The 18742-nt window shown below is 36.1% G+C and overlaps 1 protein-coding gene across 2 annotated transcripts in view; it reads left to right on the top strand.

Annotated features, from left to right (window-relative positions):
• Vps16A (vacuolar protein sorting 16) overlaps positions 1-17672 on the top strand; it is a 432364-nt gene extending 414692 nt beyond the window's left edge. For both annotated transcript variants that reach the window (XM_090412822.1, XM_090412821.1), the window contains exons 22-23: positions 11729-11832; positions 17281-17672. In XM_090412822.1, the coding sequence (XP_090268948.1) occupies positions 11729-11832; positions 17281-17425 (249 nt within the window). In that variant the 3' untranslated portion in view covers positions 17426-17672. The remainder of the gene's footprint in view (positions 1-11728; positions 11833-17280) is intronic.
• The last annotated feature ends 1070 nt before the right edge of the window (positions 17673-18742 follow it).

Here is an 18742-nt window from a genome sequence, read left to right as displayed (position 1 = left end):
AAAGCTGTATAACTGAGAGGAGACCTCCACATAGCCTTTAAAGGAATGCGGAGAACCGACCAGGGCTTCTGACCTAATGTCCAATTCTTATCTTCTCGTGGTGCACCCTGTTGGGTATCTACTACCTGGATACTGAACAAACGAGGATGGGCTGGAAATTTGGGATTTAGCCGACCAAATTGTATTCTTATTGGCTTAAACCAAAATACAAAATGATGGTACAACATGACAAAATTTCATGCCGGCTGGAGCGTCGCCCGGATAAACAAGGCCCCTGCTGTTTTTGCCAGGGAACCAGGACGAACAGTGAAAAGTCAGCTACTGGAACAAACCCTAAAACACGCCCCAACTCAATATCATCAGAGTTGAAGATCAGTACTATCAACATAAGAAGTCCTGAATGGCAAAGAAATGAAGCTAGCTGAGGAATTAGATAAGTATCAGATTGATATAATAGGGGTGACTGAAACAAAAAAGACAAAAACTGGTGAGCTCTTTCTGAGCAATAAATACAAAATGTTATATTCAGGCAATGACAATCAAGGAAAAGAAGGAGTAGCCATAGTATTCAACACTAAATATGAGGCTAATCTTCTTGAATGGCACACAGTCTCGAGTAGAGTGATATGGGCAAATATCGGAATGGGGAACTGGACAATGAGACTTATTTGTGCCTATGGTCCCACAGAAGGCTCTACTATGATAGAAGTGGAGGAATTTTTTGAGGCTTTAGAGAAAGCAACTGACACAATGAAAAAGGAAAAGTTCTTCCTTGTTGGGGATCTAAATAGCAGAGTTGGAAGTGATTGTCAGATATACAAAAATATTTTGGAAAAATTTGGAGAAAAGAGCAAAGCTAATAATAATGACAAATACCTGTGGGATTTCTGCTCAGGACATGGACTGGTTATTACTAATACTATGTTCCAACATAAAAATGTGCATAAATTCACATGGCGAGAAGAGGCAAGGAATAAGAAAAGTCTCATTGACTATGTTATTGTTGATAGTGATGTTTTCTCCCTGGTGCAAGACACCAGAGTGTACAGAGGATTTGAAATTGGCAGTGATCACTATTTAGTCTTGAGCAGGATAAAATTGAATTTTATATTGAAAAGAATAACATGTAAGAAAGTTTTAAAGCGAATAAAAGTTGAGCAGCTCTCAGATGTGAACTGTAAGATCCCCTCTGTTATTCATTATCTATATGGATCATATTATGAAGGAAAGTGGTATTAAACCTGATATCAAAATTGGAGATGTTAATGTCAGCTCTTTGCTTTATGCAGACGATGTTATACTTCTAAATAAATCTGCTACAAGTCTGCAAGATTCCCTGACTAAATTGAATAACTGTTGTAATAGATATGGTATGAAGGTCAGTAAGAAAAAGAAAATAGGCAGAATTGTTGAAAATGTCAACTGCTTTGTGAACGGAAAACCTGTGGAACAAGTATACCCTACACTGATGTCAACTACTTAGGCACAATTTTTAGTGAAGATGGTAAATTAAATATGGAAATAGACAACCGAATCAACAAAGCTGGTATGGTAGGAAGTCATTTGAATAAATTCATATGGAATAAAAGAGAAAAATTAGTCAGAATACTAAATTAGCTGTATACAAGACAGTGTTCAAACCAAGTTGAACTTATGGATATGAGAGTCCTGAGAAAGATTAGAGGCGTGAACAGATGGCATGAATGGCAATATCATATTAAAAACGAGGAAATTAGGAAAGAATTTGACATTGTCAGCATCCAGGAATGCGTTAGCGGAGCTAATCTCAGGTGGTATGGTCACTTAAATAGAATGGGTGAGGAAAGATTAGCAAAGCAAGTGTTCTCTGCCAGGTTGGCAGGAAAACGGCCCAGAGGAAGACCGAGATATAGGTGGATTGATATGGTACAAAGTGCCTTAGACGATAGAAATATAAGATCTGATAATGTTGGAGTCTTGACAAGTAACAAACTGATTTGGAGGAAAAATGTAGATAGGAAGTTAGTAATAATGTAAATTTTTCATATGGTACTATCATATCCTGTACACCCCCTTGAGTGTACATGGCAGGAATTTGACGATGATGATGAATATTCCAAGTCTGAGTGGGAACTACTCTCTCTTGACCATATACCCAAGAGGAGGGAGTCCCACAAGGTTCAGTTTTAAGTGTCAGAGTTAACTTGATAACTGAACAGTTTCCTCCAACTGAAGTAATGGCCTCTATGTGGTGACTCTACTATCATCTGCTATTCATGTAATGTGAGGGTCATAGTAAGACTGCTGTGACTAGCCATTGAACCTCTTTCAGAATAAGCACCTGCAAAGGGGTTCAGATTTTAACAGCAGAAGGCAGTTGTGTGTACATTTTTTCCTACAGATGTGGTCTTCGTCCTGACCCAGAACTCAGACGAGGACAAACTTTAATTCCAGTTGCACCATCCATCCAAGTTCTTGGGTTTCATATTCAGCAAGCAACTCAGTTTCCTCCCTAATATATATATGTCTGTTGTGAGATATGTACTGTAAATCAATGAACATCCTTCACACCCTATCTTAACATCTCTGGGTGCCAACAGATGTTCTTTGCTTTGACTGTACAGGGTACTGTTTAGATCAAAACTTGATTATGGATCTCAAGTCTGCTTCTGCCAGAACACAATCCTGTAATCCTGAGAGAGAGAATCTTGCAATGGCTAGATCCCATTTACCATCAGGCATAAGAATTGTAACTGTAGCATTCCGGACTTCACTAATCTCTAGTCTGTACGTTGAAGCAAATGAACCAACCTTGTTGCCTCGATGTGAGCAGCTGTATCTATTATATGCTACAAAGATAAAATCCCTTTCAGACCATCTCACATGGCCAACTATTTTTGCCCATGGTTGGAAAATCTGTACAACATCCATCAGACTGCAATGCACCCCTTTGCTTTACAAATATAAACTCTCTTACAAGCTCTAGATATCGGAGTAGGTCACATAGTACTGACACCAATAAATACACTTCCACCACGGCATTCATACATGTCACAAAGTAGCTTTTTTTTCTTTTTTTCTTTTTTTTTTTTTTTGAAAGACCTAGACCTACACAATTACCCAATTTTTCCACCCCTCCTGATGTCTGCCAACAGCTCTTTCAATCGCATAGAATCAAATACAAAAATATTATGTTGTGTAATATATCTGCCCAGATCCTACTAGAATGTAACAACTTGACTGTTGAACTGTATGCCATGGTTTGCATTAAAATACATAAGATTGTGCTGCTACCAAAGTTGTATAATATATTCAGATTCACGAAGTTCTCTACAGGCAATAAGATATCTAGAGTTGTAGATTCATCCCAGGATCTTTCAAATACAACTGTTCCCTCTCAGTTATGGAGGCTACATTTGGACAAGTGTTATTGCTGGATCCCAATCCACATTGGAATTAAGGGAAACAAGACTGTGAATACTGCAGCTATGTCAGCTCATTTCTCAAAGTTCCACCATCCGCTTATACCCTACACTGATTAATTAAAGACATATAATGAAGATGGACACTTTTATCCCCATGGCACTCATCATGGAATAGAGACTAACAACAAGCTCTACAAAATCAAGCCTGAAATCAAATTATGGAAATTGTTCTTGCTGAGTTCCACAAAGGTCGTGTCATCTCACACTCCTTCCTATTAAGGAGTAATGATATGCCTATGTGTGATCATTCATATTTTATCTACTTCCTTTGTTTGGTCTATGAGTGAAGTCACTATTTTAGTGATGTTCATAATCAGTCTGAGTCCTATACACTTAGGCCGATTTTATCAGATTCATCAAGTGTTATTTTCACTTTTAATTTTTTACAGAACATTAATATTTATCAGTTTATATAGACTACTTACATAATATTGTGCACAATATTTTTATTAATTGAACTTAGTGTATACAAGTTTTTAACATCTTGTTTTGTTATATACTGTATGTTTTTATGTATTTATACACATTTTCATGCCTGGTTTATGCCGTTGTTTTTTATATTGACCACTTTGTGTACTACTGTATATGTATAAGTGCAGTATTGACATTAGTTATCCTTGCACATTAAGCCAAACCAAAGCTCCACTGGAATTTAAAATCATAGTCTGGAAATTTGTGAGCAGAGTTGCTATTCGCTCAGCCAACCAGTCCATTAGCTAATCTCACTAACACTGAAAATGGATAATTCCTGCATTAACAGGGAAGAGAAACTTGCACAAATATTTTGTTGGCAGAAATGGTAATGAGACAAAAAAAAACATAATAAAACCCCTAAAATATGATCTTTCTAAAAATCGTTAGGATAATTTTTAAAGCTAGGAAGTTTATCTCTATATTTAACTTAATATGGAGTTAAATGAATAAGAAGCTAGTGCAACCTCCTTCTGCAGTGCATCCCTTTGTGTGTGTGTAGGGGGGGGGGGTTGGTAATTTGATAGAATAACGGCACTGCACACAAGAGAAATTATTGACTCTTGCTTGCAGTGCCGTAATGAGGGCGTAGCGAAAGAGGCGCCCGCCATGGCCTCAACTAGGTTTGGGGGTGCAAAATGTTAAAAATAAATAAATAGATATAAAAGTCTGCTATTTTATATTGTATTTTTAAATTTTGGCAATACGCCGCTTTAGACATACAAATTCTGCAACACAGCGGAATTTTGCTACATTTGGTAACACCAATAAGTTCCAATTCATCTTGAGTTAGATGGCAACGACAGTGCCTAATATCATGACTTGAACCACTTGAACATAACATTTCTTTGCAGTTGTTTTCCTTTTTGTCTCAAGTAAATTGTTCCATCACACCATTAACTATTGATGAATGTATTTTCGCATTTTATGATTTTGTAGAATTTTGTATCTCCAAATTCCCATCTAATCCTAAATATTTGCATAGATAATCTAATACATTCTTCTGTTATCCTCCTAATGTGTCTATCTGCCCATCCCAGGTTTATTACCTTCCATATTATAATTTTAATCCCTTTATGACCTCCTTCAATATCATTCCGTCTACCTGAATCCCTCGTTTCATGACCCACCCACAAAAAAAAAAAAATAATAATGACGCTTTGAGAGGAATTTGTGAAAAAATTGGTCATCCTGAATGTGGAAAATTTTTGAACACGATAGAATTAATTAGTCAATATTTATTACTATTATTACTATTATTACGGGCAACTCCAGGGAGTCATTGGACTCATCGAGGGAGGCCCCAAATCATATTCATCACAACTATTTGACATTCATACAGTATCTATCATACCTCGCCTTAAACTCATTCACTGTCACAGCATCCACCACAGACTCAGGGAGCGCATTCCACTCATTCACTATTCTAAAAGTAAAGAACCCAGCTCTAACACCTTTACTAACCACACTTTTGCCCAGTTTCCATGGATGTCCCCTAGTCCTCCCACAACCAGCCCTGTTCTCAAAAATATCTTCTGAATCAATTTTATAGAAACCCTTCAGTAATTTGAATGTCTGAATCATATCTCCCCTCCTCCGCCTATCAACCAATTTTTGCAACCCACAAATCCTCAACCTGTTCTCATACGGTTCATTCCACAGACCTGCTATCATCTTGGTCACTCGCCTCTGGATCCTCTCCACCTCCTCCCCATCAAGAAGAAACCTAGGTGACGAAATCTGAGCACAGTAGTCTAGATGGGGTCTTATCAAGGCTCGATACAGAGGAACAATAACCTGCTTGTCTCTGCTTGTCATCGTATTCTTCAGCAACCAAGTGATTTGATGAGCTGTTTTGGTCACTTTTGCAATGTGTCCCCTAAATTTCAATTCCTTATCTACCAACACTCCTAAATCTCGTGCCTCATCAATTTCCTGGAGCACGGTTCCACCAATGCAGTAAACTGCCGCCAATCTTTTCACCCCAAAATGCATAACCTTACATTTTGCCACATTAAACTGACATCCGTTCTCCTTAGCCCAGACCTCCAATCTATCCAAATCATCCTGCAAAATTTTGACGTCATTTGCATTCACTATTGCCCTCCCCAACTTCGCATCATCCGCAAACAAATGAACTGTTCCTCTCAGATCATTTCCTATATCATTTATGAACAAATTAAACAGCAGTGGTCCAAGAACAGATCCTTGTGGCACACCACTAGTCACAGGCCGTCTTGTGGACTCTACTCCCGAGTAAACCACTCTCTGATATCTCTCCGTCAACCACCCTCCTACCCATCTCACCAACCCTATGTCCATTCCCATATGCTGCAATTTACTGATTAGAATTCCATGTGGAATCCTGTCAAAGGCCTTGGCAAGGTCCAGTAGAATCACCGTAAACCCATTACCCTTATCCAGTTCAGCCGTCACTGTGTTATAATACGTGAGCAAGTTACTGAGGCATGACCTACCCTTCACAAAACCATGCTGTCCCCGATACAGTATCCCATTTTCTTCTATCCAATCTTGTATTTTCCTCTTGACTATTTTCTCTAAGACCTTGACAATGATTCCTGATATGCTAATCGGTCGGTAATTTACTACAGCAGTCTTGGAACCACCTTTATGCAGTGGAACTATTTTCCCCTCTTTCCACCCGCTCGGGACTAACCCAGACCCGAGACTCAAATTAAACAAAATGGTCAAGGGTACTGACAATTCTTTAGCTGCTTCTCGTACAACACGAGCTGGTATACCATCCAATCCCACAGATGTATTGACATTGAGGTTATGCAATAGACTACTCACCTCCACTTCATTAACCACAATTCCCGTATAATCTACTGGTTTATTCGTTTCTGCAATGTCACCACCTGGATGATATACTTTTGCAAAGTGCTCACTCAGTAACTCAACTATCTCAACTGATTCAGTTACCTCCCTACCATCGGCATTCTTTAAAATCAACCTGCCATGTACATTTTTCCTTTTACTTGCTACATATCTAAAAAACTGTTTAGGATTCTCTTTAGCCTGCATGGCCAATGTTCTTTCGTAATCCTTTTTTGCTTTTCTTACCACACTCGTCACCCTTCTGGCCTGTGCTTTATACCGTTCATGTGCCTGCTGGTCACCCTTCTCCTTAAATTCCCTCCATAGTTGTTTCTTTTTTTGCAACTCAAGCTTAATGGTGTTATTCATCCATTTAACCCCTACTTGATTTGTTATTCGGACTCTAGGTATACAGTCAGCCATTGCTTCTTGCAAGCACTTCTTAACTACCTCCCATGCACTATCAACTTCTAGTCCTTGCAGTTGTACATGCCATGGCACTGAACAATCAAACTCCTAAGCTTGTCATACTTTCCAGCCCGATAATTCCACATGTACCCTGTCTTAATTGAAAATTCTACACCTTTAGCCACCTCCCAAGTTAAGCCCCTATGATCACTCTCACCGATTGGTGGCAATGTGGTCATATTTGTTACAGCCAAATCCTCAGATGTAATTACTAGGTCAAGTACTCTCTGACCCCTAGTATTTTCCATTACATGCTGTCGCAGATAGTTATCCCTTAATAACCGCATAAAATCCAGTTCCTTCCTCCCGTGTGTCCTCTCCTCACTCCAATCAATGCGACCATAGTTGAAATCTCCCATAATAATCACCCTCCTTCCACCCATTTCTTCTATTTGCTTGTGCATACTGTCACCACCATCTTTTCCATCACCTGGTCTATAGCAGCACCCAATTGTATATTTAGTTCTGCTAGCCACAATCTCACACCAAATGGCCTCAAATGTGCTCTTTTCTCTATCCTGCAATTCAACTTCTATTCTCCTTGGCTGGAGCTCATCAGCTATCATCAACAATACTCCTCCCCCCATTTTATTCTCTCTGTCATTCCTGAACACACTATACCCATCACATTCAATCCCACTAGTTATATCATCTACAGTCAGCCATGTTTCACTAATACCTATAACCTGTGGTCTGGAAGTGCCAACCATGGCCAAAAACTCTTCCTTCTTGTTCCTAATACTCCTAGTATTAGTGTACATGAATTTAAGACCCCCATTAGCCCCAACCCTACCTTGATGCCTTATATTAACTATCCCACTCAGATTTGTTGTCCTTATTTGCTCTGGCATATTATATTCATTCTTACATTCAACTGCCTCCATGAGGACTGTATCTCTACTCCCCCCCCCCCCCCTAACAAATCTAGTTTCCCTGAATTTGCACATCCACTACATTCAGCAACACTTTCTCAAGTCTTCTTACACCGTAACCATTCAAATGCAAGCCATCCATCTTATATAGATCCTTTCGCCCATCAAACTCACTCCACACATCCACAAATTTCACACCACTCATCATACATAACCCACGCATAAAGTCATTTGCAATTATAGCCCTCCTTTTAAACATTTCACTGTCATACCGTGGCAAAAGACTAATCATTCTAACTCTCTCACTCTTTTCTTTTGCTTCTTCAAACAATTCATTCAGGTCTTCTATCATTTCCATTTTATCTCCTTTCAAATCATTCGTACCTGCCACAACAATCATTTCTTTCACCCTTTCCTTTTGCTCTCTAATAGACGCAGTTACGTCCTTTATGGTCGCACCAGGTTGGTATGATTTTGTCAAATCCTCTACTAACACACCTCGTACTAACGAGTCTCCATACAGCACTCTATCCTTCATTTTGTTCATGTTCACATTCATACGTCTATTTTTCCTGTCATACCTTTTATTATTGGTTGGTTCATTCAGTCTACTTTTGTTCATGCACTCTAGCTGCTGTTTTGCTCTTTCTATCGCACTATTCAACAACGCGATCTCACTCAATGCATCTATCTCATCTTTTTTGCTCTCTGAGAAACCATTTATACTATCATTCACACTTTCTACATTCACACTCTCACAATTTTCATGTACAACCTTGCCGTTTCTTGTCATATCCCTGATTCCTTCATTCTGAAGGTTGACAAAAATATCACAGTCACGATCCGAAATACACTTCAATTCCTCATTCTCCCTGCATTTTCTACACACATTCAATCCTTTATTATCATCTAACCACACTCCGACCGCACTCCGCAAAGCATACATTTCACAGCTAGTACACTGACTCATTTATTTTATGCTACCGTTCTTTGATAACGATGGCGAACCTTCATTACTGGCCGCCATTTTCCTTCGCACAGGTGCCATTCTTATCTGTGACGTGTTTTGTCCTATCACTGCGTTATATGATCCTATTACTGCGCAACATATTGAAAATCATAAGAAAAATCAAGTTAATTATTTCTCTCCTATAATATGAAATATAATTAATATAGTTGCTTCTAAAATTAGACAGCATATTATTTCAATTATTCAAAAAGCAAAATATTTTTCTATTTTATTTGATAGCACACCTGCCACTTCTCACCAGGAACAGATAACCCAAATTTTGCACTTTGTTAACATTGATTCTAACACGAATAAATGTAGCATTGAAGAAACCTGCATAGATTTTATTGTGACACATGCAAAAACTGGCGAAGCACTTGTGAATGACATCGAAAAAAAGTTAATATCAGACGAATTAAATATCAGAAATATAAGAGGACAGTCATATGATAATGGAGCGAATGTGGCAGGTAAATACAAGGGGGTACAAGCCAGGATATTACGTTTAAACAATATGGCGAGGTTTGTTCCATGCACTGCTCACAGCCGTAATTTAATAGGCATTCATGGCGCACAAACATCTGTTCAAATGAAATCATGTTTTGGAACCATTCAACAATTTTTTAACTTTTTTGTAAATTCTACTAGTAGATGGGATCTTTTAAAGGAAAAATTATCTGTTCATTTTGAAGGTTTAAGTGACACGAGGTGGTCCGCAAAAGCTAACATGGTAAAAGCCTTACGAAATGAAATGCCTTTAATAATACAACTTCTTAATGAAATGTGTGATGGACAAAGACAAGTTACAGTAGACTGTAACAAATGCTTGAATGTTGCTAAAATTAACAAAATTTAATTTTGTTGCACTATTAATATTTTGGGATACAATATTAGGAAAGATAAATAAAGTAAATTTACTTTTACAAGAAAAAAAAACCACAGTCAAAAATGATAAAAGCTCTAAAAAATGAAATTTAACAGTACCGAAATGATTTTTTCGATTTTGAAAAAATCATTTCGGTACTGTTTTTCACAATTCAGCAAAAAGTTTAGCCGAAACAATAAATAAACTTACATTCCAGAAAAGAGATGCCGCAAAATAAAAAATATGCCTCCACTTTTCTTTTTCTTTTAAAATTGCTTCTTATAATTGATCTTCTACAAAACCACCTTTTTCAATTTTTGATTCGAAAGTTTTCCATTCAACGTAATTTATTTTCATGATGTGGTAACAGGATTCAAATGCTGCCAGTCTCGAAACCCCACAGTTGTCCATACAGTCCGATTTTTTCCAAAAATAATACATGGAAAACAGAACAGTGCATCTTTTTGCTTGCAATATATCAACCAATTTCTGAGTACTTGTCCATTTAACATGGATTTTACAAACCATTTTTTATCAAAATGCCGATTTTCTGTATCAGGATTAACAATTATATTATCGCACTACTGATGATTCGTTTGCCATGAATGAAAATGCATTACTAAAAAAAGAAATGTGTGAACAACTCAATGATAGATTTACTGCTTTACAAGAGGTCGCAAACAACTTCAGTTTTTTAAATGGACACGCTTTAAAAATTATGCAGCTAGATGATCTCAAACGATGCGCAGCTGACTGGCATTGAAATATAATAGCGACTTAGATGCTCCAGAATTTGTATGTGAAATTGAGAGTTTCAAATGTCAAGCCATGGAAGTTTTTGAAAATTTAGGCGATATGGACACTTTTCAAATCTTGCAAAAAAATTACGAACTCTCATTGCAAAACATGTATATATTGCATAGCATTAAGGATTTTCATAACAATGCCTGTAACAACAGTTTCCTGCAAATGTTCGTTTAGCAAATTGAAAATTGTAAAATCGTACCTTCGTTCTTCTATTTGACAAGAGCACTTGACAAACATGTCTATAATATCAATTGAAAAAGATATTGCAAAAACATTAAATTATGACGATATAATAGATGTGTTTGCAAATGAAAAAAGTAGAAATTTCTTTATAAAATATGCTGAACTTATTTATGTTTTTATTATGTTATTTTATATTATACCTATATCGTGTATTTCTTTAATTTATTTGTCACTGAATATGAATAAAAATGTGTTCTTATTTAATAGATTATTTATTTATTTATACAAATGCATAACTGAATTTACAGGCAATTCATTTTGATAGGGTTAATAGTAACTATTTAACATATTGCATTTAGTAAAATTTAACTTGTTACATTTAAATTTTTGAAAGTTTTTGTCATTTTTGGGTTGGGGGAGGGGTACAAGTTAGACACTTGCCACAGGCACTTCATACCCTTATTACGGCACTGCTTGTTTGAGTCTTCAGAGTAAAGTATAAAGGAGGAATCATAGTTGGTGGAAATGATTTAATTTCTTTATATATATATATATATATATATATATATATATATATATATATATATATATATAAATTCACATTTAATGGTGTTTATAAATATATCTTGATTTACCACATTTTAACTGTAAATTAAATTATTATCCCTTTTAAAATTTCCACTTAATCCTTTTATGTGAACCATTTCAGTTTAATTTACAATACATTTGAAGTCTTTTTTTTTTTTGTTAGCCTTTTGTGGATGTATGTTTAAAATATAATAACAGATATGAAGCACAGAAATATCTGTCCAAAGTAAGAGATGATAGGAAAGTAAGCTATTACATCAAAGCTGGGTAAGTTGTTTTATTTAATTTATTCTGTTTGAAATTTCTAATGTCAGCTGTGAACCCATAAAAATTTTATATAATCTAGGATAGAAACTCATGAAGGCAGTAATCATAATGTTTCATGTCGTAGTGAGTTTGAGGTTATCTAGTTTGAGGTGATACATTTGCTGGAATGACTCATGATGATAACAACAGAGAATTTATTGAGCAGTTGTGAGACAACTTTCAAGCAGCATGTGGAAGAAGGAATTCGAAGTCCAAGAGCATCAGATTTGATCATGGCATTGGAAGGGATTTCAACTAAGGATATGATCGTTTTACCAGCTGTTGGTTACAGTTAAATGCTGTACGGACCTCTTTAAATTTTATTTAAAGAGGTCCGTACAGTATAAAAAGAAATTGGCTGTGCAGATTGAATACCACCCAAAAAAATTTTATCATACTGATTCTGAAGATATGCTGTAAATAAAAGAAGGAATGAATGTTGAAGAATAACTTTCCTGAATGCATATGATATATTTGTGTCAGATGTCACTGTTCAAATAATGAGTGCTCGCTTTGCTAAGATCTATCAACCTAGTGCAGGGATCTCCAAACTTCTTTGACCGTTGACCCCTTCAAGAGTTTCTTGACGTTTTATCGACCCCCTCTATTTTACTATTACGTAATTATAATAGGACAAGCGAAAAAGACGCTTATGTGAGTTTTTAGATTGTTTATTTTATAGTTAGTGTTTATTGTATGTATAATATAGTATATATTATTATATTACTCCTACTATTACTATCACCAGTAATATCACCAGTATTACTAGTGATATTAATAAACTACTGGTATTACTACCAGCCCTGCTCAACTCTTCAACATAGAGAAGTTTAGTTCGTGAATGAATAACGATTGAATTATAATATGCATGTTGATGAATTTTAGAACATTAACGCTCACTTATATGTCGATGTGCAAAAATGAGACGGGGATCGAATACGTGTAAGTATAAGTAAATAAGCAACCATGCATGTGTTACCATCTCACTCCTGCCGCGCCGGCTGGGCGGGAACCACGACATCCGTTTATTGGTAAATACGTCATTTTGGCCTACTTGATTGGCCTCCGTAACTATTTTTATGACCTTGCTCCATCTTACAGGTCTTATTCATGTCACTGTTCCCACGATTCACTCTTAATTGCGTTGTCATTCAGGATGGAGATAATCCAAGTTAACCGAATTAAATATTACCCGTACAATTATGCATTATATTTTTCTATCAACCCCTGAACCCGAATTGACCCCTAACAATGTTATATCGACCACTTTAGCGACCACTGACCTAGTGTATTCAACATGGTGCACAGTGCTATCACTAATTGGATGAAGAGATAGAGATGCAGGAGGTTCTAGAGGCTGTTGTATCACTTTGATAAGAATTCAGCAAGAGAGACAGATGAGATATTAACACATATTCTAAAGGAATGTTCAGCTAAACTGGTTTCAGGGTCCCTTTATATAATTTGAGTCCCAGCTCAGGAAATGATAAGAATGTGATACACCTATTATACAAGCTTGTGGAAAAACTGATGGTGTCTGACTGCCAACTTATCAGTACCTCTGGAGTATTATTATGTGACACCTCCAGGGACTCATTGAGGGAGGGCACCTGCTCTATAACTCTGCCTCCGAAAACATGATACCTCTTCTTGCCCAGGATCGAACTGAGGACCTTGCGTGTGTGAAGTGCATGTGATAACCACTACATCACGAGAACACAAAAAAAGGCTTAGAAAATGTTTCCTCGGCTACTAGACTCAAACTTATAAGTCTGTCTTCGTGTGGTCAAGCGCCATGAAGTGCAAACGCCACTTGGTAAGAATTTGCATACAGAAATAGGTTGACAGACAAATTATACTTTGCAAGGTCATGTCTGAGTAATGTCTCATATTTTATAATGTTATGACTGAATCTGATAAAGAAAACAGATACACTAAGATAATGTTAGCCTTTGCTAAGGCATTTAACAAGATACCAATAAATAACTGTTTCACAAATTGGAGAATATAGAATAGGAATATTGATTTCGATAAGTGATGGTGACTGATGGACAGATATCAGAAACTGTTATATGAGGAGAATGAATCTTCCATATTTAAGGTGACTAGTGATATAAACTAGTCCTTGGACCATTTTTGTTCAGTCTATGCATTGATGATAATATGGGAAAAGACTTGACAGGAGACATTCATTTGTTTCCTGAAGTGCAAAGATAGACAGGATAATCAGGGATGCTACTGATATTCAGCACTTTTAGAATGATTTGAATAGGCTGGAACTGTGGAGAAATGGCTATTGATTCACTGTTAGTAAGTGTCAAGTTATGCACTTTGCCGTGATGAAATTTTTAACGGCATGTTATGTTGGTGGAATTATGCTTGGAGGAATTAACCAAGATTAATTATAGTAATGTTGGTTAAGAAGTTGAATTCAAAGTCATATAGCAAAAATTGCAAATACATCTCAGAGTATAATTGTGATGCTGAAACGAACATAGGTGTGTATGGATAAGGAAGTCATTTTGCCTCTTTACAAGGCCTAGATACAACCTCACGTGGACTGCTTTGTGCAGATTTGTTCTACTTGGCTCCAAGGGAATGAAGAACCTGAGAAGAGGTTGCAAAGAAGAGTTAGAAAGATCATACTATGATTAATGGAATGTGAATTATGACAATTTAAGAATATGTAGATTGCTGATACTAGCAAGCAGGAAAGAGCAATATGATAGAGGCATTTAAACTTCTGAAGGTTTGTATAGGATACCAGTTAATGGAATTTTTCATTATATATCAGAGGTTGAGAAAGGACAGGGGACATCTGTGGAAGATATGGTTGTGTACTTTTACGAAAAGTGTGAGAGCTAATTTTTTAAGGATTCTCTGGAGGTCTCCAATGATTATTATATATTTTAGAAGAACCTATGAAGAGGTAATCCCTTACTGAGAAATTGTTCAGCCTATACATTAGTGATGCAGATGGATAAGAAATTTGAGAATAAAAATAAAACTTATTAATATTGGATTTAAAGGCCTGGCCTATTGTGTGTCAGGAAATACATAAAAAGAGAGTCTGTTCCAAAAGATAGCCATCAAGGAATGAAGAGGAAGGAAAATTTGTTCTGTGAGTTTGGAGTTGAATTATTGTTGAAAATGATGTTGAATGACAGATTTAGGGGAGTGCAGGGGATTTACAAGTGCTAGTTGCCCAGGTGAACAGTTGCCATGGAATTATTTGTAGGAAATGCAAGTAGCAAAAATTGAATGTCTGTGTAAAAGAAATGGTATGAGTTGTGAGAAGTGGATCATGACTCAACCTAATTGCTCTCCTTTACTGTGTCAGTATGTTTTTGGTGAGAACAGTATTCAGTAGGTGGACAGATTTGTTGTTTATATAATGTTAATTATTGTTCCAGCAGTATTGTAATAATTCCTAGAGTTGAGGAAAAAAAAGAAATAATAATTTGTGGGATACTGAAAGGTTTTTCATATATATATATATATGAATCCACCCACAAGAGATCACAGGTCTATAGTACATTGATATCTTGAACAGGCTGAGGGTTATAATCCAGACATCCTCCTCGAGAAACTAAACATGAAACCTTTTCAAGCCGCTTTAAGATTCCAATAAGCAAAGTGGTTGCATTCTCACACTGAACAGTGAAATTCATCTATTACCTAAGAACATTTACAAACATTCATGCCTACTGTGGATTCACACTCACAATCTAATTGGAGAACAGAAGCATTGTTTACTTTGCCATCCAGGCTATCCTGATTGATAGCAATAATGCTCTGTTACCTGATAATTTAAATTTTGAAAAAAACTATCCTTTCCAAATCTTTTCACTGGCAGTGTGAAAAATTTGTCATAAGATTTACAAGTTGAAACAAACTAAAATTCGAAACCAGAACGATAACTAAAATCTCACCAAAGAAAAACTTATGTGCAGAAAAATTGAGTAAACACTAAGAAAGCAGGAGGCTAGCTGCTTCTGTTATGGTACTGCTTGATTTTATGAAAATTTACATCAACAATCAAAACAGTGCCAGCCAAGTGATTACTTCTGTTGAGATAGCACTTCATTTTTGAGGAAATGGCTGAAATAGTTTAGTAAATAACTAGTCATATCATTTGAACAATTCCATCCTTCAGAATGTATGCAGCATATTACTTTCTTCTCCCTCCTCTGCATCTACTCATCCATTTTAGTCTGATTTTGTAGAAATTTTGAGCCTTAAGCCATAAAAGAAACTAATATTTCAAATAGGTCTAAATTGTTCATAATTGCTGCATCTGTCACATTCTTAAAACAGTGAGCAGTGTTTATTGACATCTCGGCTTGAAGAAAAATTTATGCAAGAAAACATTTCCTAATAGAAAAGTAGGCAAGATCTATCCAATAAATACATGCTAATTTCATGCAAGCTAATGCATATTTAAATCTAAAATTTGACTTTTACATTAAAAAAATCTAATTTTAAAAATTTAATTAGTGAAGATGAAATTTCACATATATTTATATGTTGGAAGTTTTTTCCCCACTTGGTTAGACTCTAATAAATTTAGTTTAATCCTTTATCCAAGTGTAAGCAAACAAAGTTTACACCTAAAGTATCTTCAGTACTGAGGCAACTTGTGGTAAAGGCAGACCAAGCTCTCATCACTCCTTGTCTTAGTATGTCCCATAATGCAAAGCACATCTCCTTGCAGACATGTATAACGCTATGCATTAAGGGAAGGGTCACTATCCAGACCGGTTTCAACCTTTATTGAGGTCTCGTCAGTGGGAGCCAGACCCAGAGGTGGTGATACCAAGATGGACGCAATGGAGAAGTCATATTTACCTATATGAGTTGCCAAAAGGTGTCTCACCTTATTATTAAATTATTCTGGATTTTGAGAAAGATGTTGGAAGTTTTTTTTCTTTTTTTGTTTGCTTACACTTGGATAAAGGATTAAACTAAATTTATTAGTCTAGCCAAAGGGGGAAAAAACTTCCTTCTTTTTCTAAATTCAGAGTAATTTAATAATAAGGTGAGACACCTTTTGGCAACTCGTATAGGTAAATATGACTTCTTCATTGCTTCCACCTTGGTATCACCACCTCTAGGTCTGGCTCCCATTGATGAGACCTCAATAAAGGTTGAAATCGGTCTGGGTAGTGGCCCTTTCCTTAATGCATAGTATTATACATGTCCGCAAGGAGATGTGCTTTGCATTATGGGAGATACTAAGACAAGGAGTGATGAAAGCTTGGTCCACCTTCACCACGAGTTGCCTCAGTCCTGAAGATACTTCAGGTGCAAACTTTGTTTGCTTACACTTGGATAAAGGATTAAATTAAATTTATTAGACATATATTTATAGTTGTATCAATATTCATTCTTATTATTTGTATATTTCAGCATGTTAGAAGATGCAGCCAACATTGCCTTTGAACAGAAAGATTTTTCGGCCTTGGATCAAATTCAAGGTCTTTGTGGTGTAGTGAATAATAAACTTATTGATAAAATCAAAGCCATGAAAAGTCAGTTAGAGAATCGGCGGTAGCTGATCATACTTTAATGTTAGCAAGTATTTTGGAAGAATCATTTATAAAATATTAATAGTTGTACATAATTAGTACCTATAATGCAGTTTTGCAATTAGCAATCTAATTGTGCCAGATGATAATTTATATAAGCTTGTCAGAATATTACATCATGTAGCAAAGCTTAGTATTTGTGAGAATGAATCATGACTTAATTTTATGTAAATTACCAGATCTTATCAAATAAAATAAACTTTGAAAATCATATACTTCAATAAGTAAAGTAATTTACATATCTTGACAGTTTCATTACTCACAACCTTGACTACACAGAAATCAGAAATCTATTGTGTTATGTGTAAAATCATCAGGATATGAGAAAGTTTGAAGTTTGTTAACTTCTGAAATATCATTGTGTTTTTCCACAAGAAAACATTCCATTCATTAATAGCTGCATTATTAATTTTTCTTTACTCTGCATTATTAGAAGATGTAATGCTGCAAACATACTTTTGTTTTCTCTAACCTGGTTTTCATCCCTTTTGAAATTTTCTACCATTGTTTTGTCACTGATTGTTTCATATAGCAATCTTTCAAAGTTATTTTATTACTATTATTAAGAGAGAGACCTCCAGGGAGGCAAGACCTTATAGAGGGAGGCCATACTATCTGTACCAGCTGTCATACCTGTTCTTGAATTCATTCATGCTACTGTGCGACCACAGATATGAGGACCCTCTACACTTCTGTGCATGGCAGAAGAAGGCAAATCCATTCCTATAACAGGATGATCAATGCATTTCGTGGGATAGTGTTTATTATTATACGTCGCAAAATTAGCTTTTCTTTTATGAAAATTCAAATTTTTAAAGTGGTAACTATTTTGTTTGTACAACAGTTGGAAAATTTTACATATAAAGTACATGATTTCATGTGTTGGCAACGAATTCATACATTGGCTTATTTCTTTCTGTCCTTTCATTTTCCAGCTGAGGTTCTCATATCTGTGGTCAGACAGTACTTGCACACACGCGCGTGCGCACACACACACACAACATCAAACGGCAATCCATTCCAATCATGCACTACTCTCTGAGAGAAAAATCTAGCCCTAAACCCCCTTCTTGACAGCATTAATTCTCAACTTCCATGGATGCTCATGTGTCCTTTCCCCACTCTCCATAAAACGAAAAATTCCATCTACTGAAATTCTGTATGACCCTTTAAGAAGTTTGCAAGTCTCAATCATATCAACCCCTCTTTCTCCTGTTTGCTAGTGTCTGCAGCCTACAAATTGTCAATCTGTCTTCACAATCAGTATTCCATAATTCTGACAT

The sequence above is a fragment of the Typopeltis vanoorti genome, chromosome 23 (genome assembly GCF_054136105.1).
Source record: "Typopeltis vanoorti isolate ZY-2024b chromosome 23, IOZ_Tvanoo_1.0, whole genome shotgun sequence".
In the NCBI taxonomy this organism is placed as follows: Eukaryota; Metazoa; Arthropoda; class Arachnida; order Uropygi; family Thelyphonidae; genus Typopeltis; species Typopeltis vanoorti.
This window is presented reverse-complemented; position numbering and strand designations above follow the sequence as displayed.